At 38.8% G+C, this 6910-nt stretch overlaps 1 protein-coding gene across 1 annotated transcript; it reads right to left on the bottom strand.

The window, feature by feature from the left end:
- Positions 1–1462: 1462 nt before the first annotated feature.
- On the bottom strand, positions 1463–6675 carry LOC136463256 (protein DEHYDRATION-INDUCED 19 homolog 4-like). The gene is made up of 5 exons (XM_066462265.1): positions 6491–6675; positions 5589–5728; positions 3319–3396; positions 2921–3210; positions 1463–1734 (listed from the first exon to the last, which is right to left on the bottom strand). Exons 1-5 carry the CDS (start codon positions 6588–6590, stop codon positions 1623–1625), a joined length of 720 nt encoding a protein of 239 aa, XP_066318362.1. The 5' UTR covers positions 6591–6675; the 3' UTR covers positions 1463–1622.
- Positions 6676–6910: the final 235 nt, after the last annotated feature.

Genomic DNA, 6910 nt, shown 5'->3' with positions numbered 1-6910 from the left:
ATTTAATAAAGAAAAGATGAACATATTTTTTCCTCGAATACACAAAAGATTTGAGCATAATTGTAATTAAGATAGTTCATACAAACGACGTACTTCTGGTGAGCGCCGTAGGAGATCTAGAAGATTACTACTTGGAGCTGGACTAGGCTGAACTTATATAGATATGTACCATTTTCATAATCGAACATAAATATCTGATAGTTTTTTTTTCTCCGGTTGCAATGCATGAACATATTTGCTAGTCTAATCTAAAAAGCTAAAAAGCTCTAAAGTAATTATCTACCCAATTATACCAAATTCGTATACTATCCGGTCGGCGCTCCTGCACACCAAAAGTCCGAAGTCTATCTAATCATGTAGACGGTGATACCAAATCTATATACTATGCGGTTTGGGTTCCTGCGCACCAAAGGTCCTAAGTCTATCCATATGGAGGAATCGTTCACAACATGGAGACGAAATCTTCTCCCCGGTAAAAATACGAAACGCTGACCTGGGAAAAAAAGGGGAAAAAACGATCCATCTAAAGAGATTCTAGAGGAATCGTTCACAACAGGCAGAACAAAATCTTCTCCCCCGTAAAAAAAAAGGAACGCTGACTGGGGAAAAAACGGGGGAAAAAAACGATCCTAAGATAAAATCAGACTCTGGGAAAAAACTCGCTACCGCACTAACCAGATCGGATTCTGGGGACAGGACCGGACTCTGGGAAAACGCCGAGTCCTGGTCTCCTGGAGATAAGATGGGTTCGGTGGAGTTCGTGCAGAGAAGAAATAAAGTGGAGAGAGAAATAAAGGGAAGGAAAAAAATTGGAGAAAGAAAAGAAGAAAAGAAAAAAATAAAAAGAGTATTATAGGTGTTTCAGTGTTTTTTCACAGCCCGAAAAAACTATTTTACCAAAGGCTTTTCCATTCTAACATACGGAAGCAAAAAGAAAAGCTCATTTACTATACAAATTATAGCTAAAGCTGTTTAAACTAGATCCAAGGTGTACGGCCGTGAATTGGGACACGTGTCCTTGTGGCATCATTGCCTGCGACAGAAACAGTTACAATGGGACTAGCTTGCAGTACAAGGACACAAGCAGCAATCTTGCATGTCTGCTGATGCTTCGATATGATCGAGCACTGAATTCATTTTGTCAAATCAGCTCAACCTCATATATAATAAAAAATCACACAAGTATTTAAAAAAAAGTAAAAGTAATTTTATTAGGTTAATATAAACTAGATCTATACGATATAGGTGATAACAGTCATAAAACAGGCTATATATTTTCTATGTAATTAGATTTCTAGATTTTATAATATTTGCAACTCTTTATAATATTGGCATATTCTCCAACGCAGACTGAAACCCAACAAAAAAACATCATGACTCTACTATCGAGGCTCTGGTCAACAGCCCAGAAAAACGAATATGATCCAGAAAATAAATGACAGAGCTGCTTCCACAGAATAAATAAGGTAAGACGCCCGCTGCTTCAGTTTTCCTGTCAAGGTTAACCAGCAGACCGGATGAACAACTTCATGATATCCAAAACAATTAGTGCCTTATTCATCCAGATAAATGAGTGGGCAAAAGGCCCACAAGAGTCCGGTGCATGAGCTGTGTTTGATCTGCTAGTCTTCGAAAAGGGTAGTGACAAGGAGATGCTGCACAAAAGCTGATCTCACAACAGCTCTCCTCCTCCTACGCTCCCTCTCTTCATGACTAAGGTTGGAATCAACAGCACTGAAAAAAAGGTATTGCCTTAACATAAAATCATGCACTCAGAAGAGTTTAAAATCCTGTCACAGTAATTGCATCTCATCTACATAGAAATAAGAGGCGACCCATCACCATGCTTACCTTGTTTAACATATATGACTATAACACTCAATAAAGTGGGGTTGCATAAGACTTTTCATTTCAATTCGACTACCACTAACCATATAGGTGGTCCAACTTCATGTGTGTATATGCATTAACTCAATTTCTCGCTATCTGCTACAGTTCAGCAAGCTTACTTCATGGCTAGACGAGAACCAGAAGTGCTGGATCTGGTACCATTTGTAATACTATTTCAAAAATAAAATTTCATCAATAAAGAACGTAAGAACAATATATAATTAAACATGTTTCATAAATTTACACTCCAGGCATGTTTAGTCAAACTTAAGTTCATATGTATAAGAGGGGATTAAACTTGGCAGAGCTCTACGAGTAAGCAAATCATTCAGTATAGAGTAAATTGCACCAAGGTACATGATAACATGAATTTGCACAGTAGGTGAAAAAAAGGTCATAGCTTGATGCGTGATCAAATAGGTCACCCATCTTGGTTTACACCAATATTTGGAGCAAAACCAACCGTGCTGGCACTTTTGGCTCCAAACTGGACTCTAGCATGGCAACGGGCTCATGTGAGCAGTGAATGCGCTGGATTTGACAAAATAGCTTCGCAAAAGCTGTTTAGTTCATAATTAATTGAGTTTCCAGAACGTATATAGGCTAGGCCAAGCAAGATCTTATGCGCTGTTTGGTTCATTTCTCAGTAACGTAAATGGAAACAAAATCAATTCAAAAGGTATGTGTGGCGGTAACACATCGGCAGCTTTAATTTGTTTTACATTTGCGTTACAGTGCCGCAACCAAACAGCACGTTAGTCTAATCAGGAACAAAAGTATGGACTTGGATAGGTAGATATTAAGCAAAACTGAGAGTAATGTGGATGATGCATGCATCTTTAAGCTAAGTGTACCTAAACAGGTTTTATGGCTTAGTAATAAACTTTAAGCAATACACATTTTCATTCAAAAGAGGCTAGAGATTTCACCTGACATCGAACAGAAACCAAAAAGAGAGAGAGAGAGAGGAGAACAAGACTCAGCAAGCAAACTAATTGTAGTACGAGACAGGAGAACAAATGGATCATACCTTAATTTCCAAGTCTTTGAAAGTAGTGATCGTTTAAACCAATTATTTTCCACCATAGCAGGAGATGAAGACTTCGATGTGTCTTCTACTTCTAATGAAGAGAAATTTAAAACTAGCGAGGATAGCAGTGAATCAGTCACTGTACTTGACGCATTGGTACTGCTGCTTCGACTGCTATTTCCAAGAAGCACCTTTAAGTAGGTCTCTTGAAGTTGAAGATCTCTCCCTGCATAGGAGAGATTGTGGTTGCCATTACCAGTAACTCTACGTACTCTGTGATGTCTCTGCAAGTGCACATCATTAAGGAAATATATGACACTTACAGTTCAACAAACACTTTTGCAAAACCCTGTTTAGTAAAACCTGTTTGTAAAGATATAATCATCTAAGAAGGATATTTTAAATAGGTAGCCATGCTGAAGGGTTATATGATCCAACAAGTCCTTCGAAATCCTAGCCGAGCAAACTGGGCAAGACTGTAGAGATATAAAAGTGAAGTTAGAAACAATAGAATTTATTATATATTTGATGCAATGTGCTGCGTTGCTCATATCATAATGCTAATAGCTAGTTTCTGTGCTTATGATGTATAGCCCAAAAAATAAAAAAGCTTTTCAGCATAAGGCCAAAAACCTTGTGGGAATATCTTACTCCTAGGTGTGGTAGTGTATGAACTGGCGAAGAAATCATGTGGCTAAGGCTACACATTATTCCGCTATATGAGCTGAGGCCGTCTTTTTATGTTCATTAGTTTGTCCACAACTTCAGCTTATGCTTAGATTAAGCCACACAGGAGCTCTAAGGTAGCTAGGTAAAGTTCAATATGAAAAGGAAATGAGAAAAATGAAAATTTATTGCTTCCAGTTCCAATATAGTGTGTCCTAAGAGTCCTTACCAACCAAAAAAGAAGTCTATAATACCATTGTGGGAATGCTAAATAAGCATTGTTTCTTTAGTAGTGTGTTCTACATGTGCATTACTTGGACAAACAGTATGCATGCTAATTGTTAAGTATGACAGAACACTACAGAATTAAGTGTTAGTACACTGAATGAATATTCACAGAAGCAACTCATGTCAATGTGCACATAGGCAGTCAGCCCAAGATTTTACAGCACCTGAACCAGTTTTAGCTCCACTCAAAGTTCAAAAGATCTTAATTATCACTCAGACTAAGCTATGTTGTCCATACACATTTTTGCAATAGTTTCAGAAAAATCTTGCAGCATCTTCCATTCTTTTATTTGAATATTTCAGTACTACAGAGAAGAACAGAACACGTACCCTCAGTACCCTATCTCATAACCTAATTGTCCAGTGCAAAAGTGCAATATAACGAACCTACTCCTATAAAGCCATTTCTTATGTCGGAATGAAGCAAATGTGGGAATTGTTAAAACTTGGTGAATGTCATTGAAAAACAGGAGATCCCCACCCACCCTGTCTATCCCATTTTGAACAAATGTACCTTAAAACTGCAAGAAGGTTGAACCTCCCCCCCCCCCCCCCCACACACACACACTGTGTGATACTACGCAGTGGCGCCTGCCAGAGGCATGGTAGATATGTGAAGAAATTAACTGCAATGCGGGAGCAGCAATTGGACAAACAACTAAAAAAGTGACACATCACATCTGCATTTCCAGCAGGTCAAATGGGACCGTGATTGATGATAGTGTCCATTTTGAACCATCACACATTAATTCTATGTGACCATGGTGTGAGCATGTGGGCACATGGGACTCTATATGGATGGGTGGGGGTTATGCTCAAAAGTTTAGATGTCAAGGGGAAAACTAGCTTAGGGTTGAAACTATATAAGCTTGTGCCACATACACATAGGTACTTGTATAGATGAGTTCTAGGGCCTTGCTAGAGGCCATTCAGACACCTGTTGGTAATCACCATCTGTTGCCTACCATCAATGAACATAGTCCATGTAGTATAGTTCCTAGAAGCAACAGAAAGATCTGTCTTTTTTTTTTTCTAATTGTACTGCCTAATACTATTGTAGACCTTGAACTAGAACATAGTGACTATGTTTCGAAGCTTGACATCATGTCAAGTAACCTTCACCTTCTTAGTGCAATGCCGCAGGGGCAGTCCTTCCCTGCCAAGTAATCTAGATGAGCTAGCATGAGGAATTTTACATGCACCTCTAGTCAATCAAGTTTGTGTGCGTGTTCGAGAAAAAAAAGTGTGTTCGAGAAAGAAATCAAGTCTGTGGATAGACAAGCTTATATCGGTTGAATACGATTGCAAGTCATGTAAAATATTGTCAAAACCATGATTATTCCGTTCCTATTAGTTTCATCATCGAAGAATGAGAAGTATCATTTGAATAAAAAAAACTATCATTCTGATCTGAACACTTGCGAATATATATCTTGTATAAAAAAATATTTAAAAGGGATTAGCTACAACGACAAATAAAATGTAATGTCTAACAACAGTTTGTGGGAAAATATCATACGGATATTCAGCATAAAGAACTGGTAGCTAAATAAGTAAATAGGACTCCATTTTTTAACACAGCTACAGAGGACCAAGGACCAATTATAGTACTTAGTTCTTACATCTCAAACAGAATGTCACTAGTATGGATTTGGCTTGCTTTCAATCTGCAATTTCCTGTAAGTATTGCAAAATTAGAAGGATCTGAACTCACCACAATTTTAGACTCAAAAGGGTGCTCGTCCTCCAAATGGGCGCAGAGAGAAGTAACATCATGATCTTCATAACAATAAGGGCATGGGAAGTCTGAGCGCACATCATCCTCAGGTTCGATGTCATCATACCCGAATCGATCTGCAAGTGTGTTTATTTGCGACATAAACAAAGTGTTTTTATAGAAATGGATTCATTTCGATCTGCATGCAATAAGGGAAATGAATTGAACAGCAAGTAGCATAAGAAAAATATATAACATATAACAACACCGATAGCACCTTTCATCTCAAAGGAATGGGCACATCTGTAATACCAAAAGGAAAGCCATATCGCAAAGCAAAATCTGCAGCATCATTTCAGAAATAAAATTCTAGACCAATAGTGTTGTACAAGTGTCTTGTGTCTAAGTGTCATGGATAGGTTACCACAAAATACTCTACAGAAACATTTGTCCATTTCCAAAGATGTGATTGATCTCTGGATTATCTAACATGAGAAAAACTGCACATTTCAGATTTATCTAGTATTCAAAGGATTATAACATTTGATACTTGCATAATCTATTAACATTATAACAACATAATTTGTTCATCTTCCTCTCTTTTATTTGGTCCTACGCCGGCAACTAAATGGAGAAAGTAAGATGCATTCCTCCTGCAAAATCGAACCTACTTTAGGTGCTCACCTGACACCTAGTGAATCAAAAAAAAAAATCGCGGAAAATACTAGAAATTAGCGGCGAGCTCCCAACCGCGTCAAACGGGGAATGGAGATCCAAGAAAGAAGCTTCGCCACGATGCAACCCAATCCCCGGACAAATTTCGCCCCGCTGGAACGATCACCAGCTGAAGACAGGTCGCATTTCTCTGCACCGGATGAAGAAACGAGAAGGAAAGGTACCGTGATGGGATGCCGGAGCGGCGTGCTGGTGCTGCGCGCGCTGCAGCGCAAACTGCCGCTTGGCAGCCATGAGACTCGAGATCCAGAGGTCGGAATCCATGGTGGCTGCAGGCTTCCCCTCCTGGCCTCTCCCCTCTTCCCCCTCCGCACGGTAGAGGTAGACGGCAGGCACCACCAACCGAAAAGCGGCTTAAAAATATTTGTTTTTCCTATTTGATGGTGATTTATCCTGTTTTTATTTAGAATTTGGGAGGTGTTTCCTTCTGGCGCCTGGTTCGAATGTGCATATATTCATCTTAATTCATACGTGTTGAATGAATTAGAGTAAAATTAAACTAAATTATATTCTATTTCAGTTCAATACATATGAATTGAGCTAGATACATATGTATCTAAATAAAGCCTTAATAAGACCGCCGG

This window comes from Miscanthus floridulus, chromosome 7 (assembly GCF_019320115.1).
Source record: "Miscanthus floridulus cultivar M001 chromosome 7, ASM1932011v1, whole genome shotgun sequence".
In the NCBI taxonomy this organism is placed as follows: Eukaryota; Viridiplantae; Streptophyta; class Magnoliopsida; order Poales; family Poaceae; genus Miscanthus; species Miscanthus floridulus.
The sequence above is the reverse complement of the archived record's forward strand: the minus strand, read 5'-3'. Positions and strand labels throughout refer to the sequence as shown.

Bases quoted from the DNA above. Each gene is read 5' to 3' on its own strand.
- LOC136463256 (XM_066462265.1), bottom strand. From the start codon at position 6,590: ATGGATTCCGACCTCTGGATCTCGAGTCTCATGGCTGCCAAGCGGCAG. The intron at 3,211-3,318 runs ATATCCTTCTTA...AATGATGTGCAC, and splicing joins AGCATGGCTACCTATTTAAA to TTGCAGAGACATCACAGAGT. The intron at 1,735-2,920 runs GTATGATCCATT...CCTTTTTTTCAG, and splicing joins TCAAAGACTTGGAAATTAAG to TGCTGTTGATTCCAACCTTA.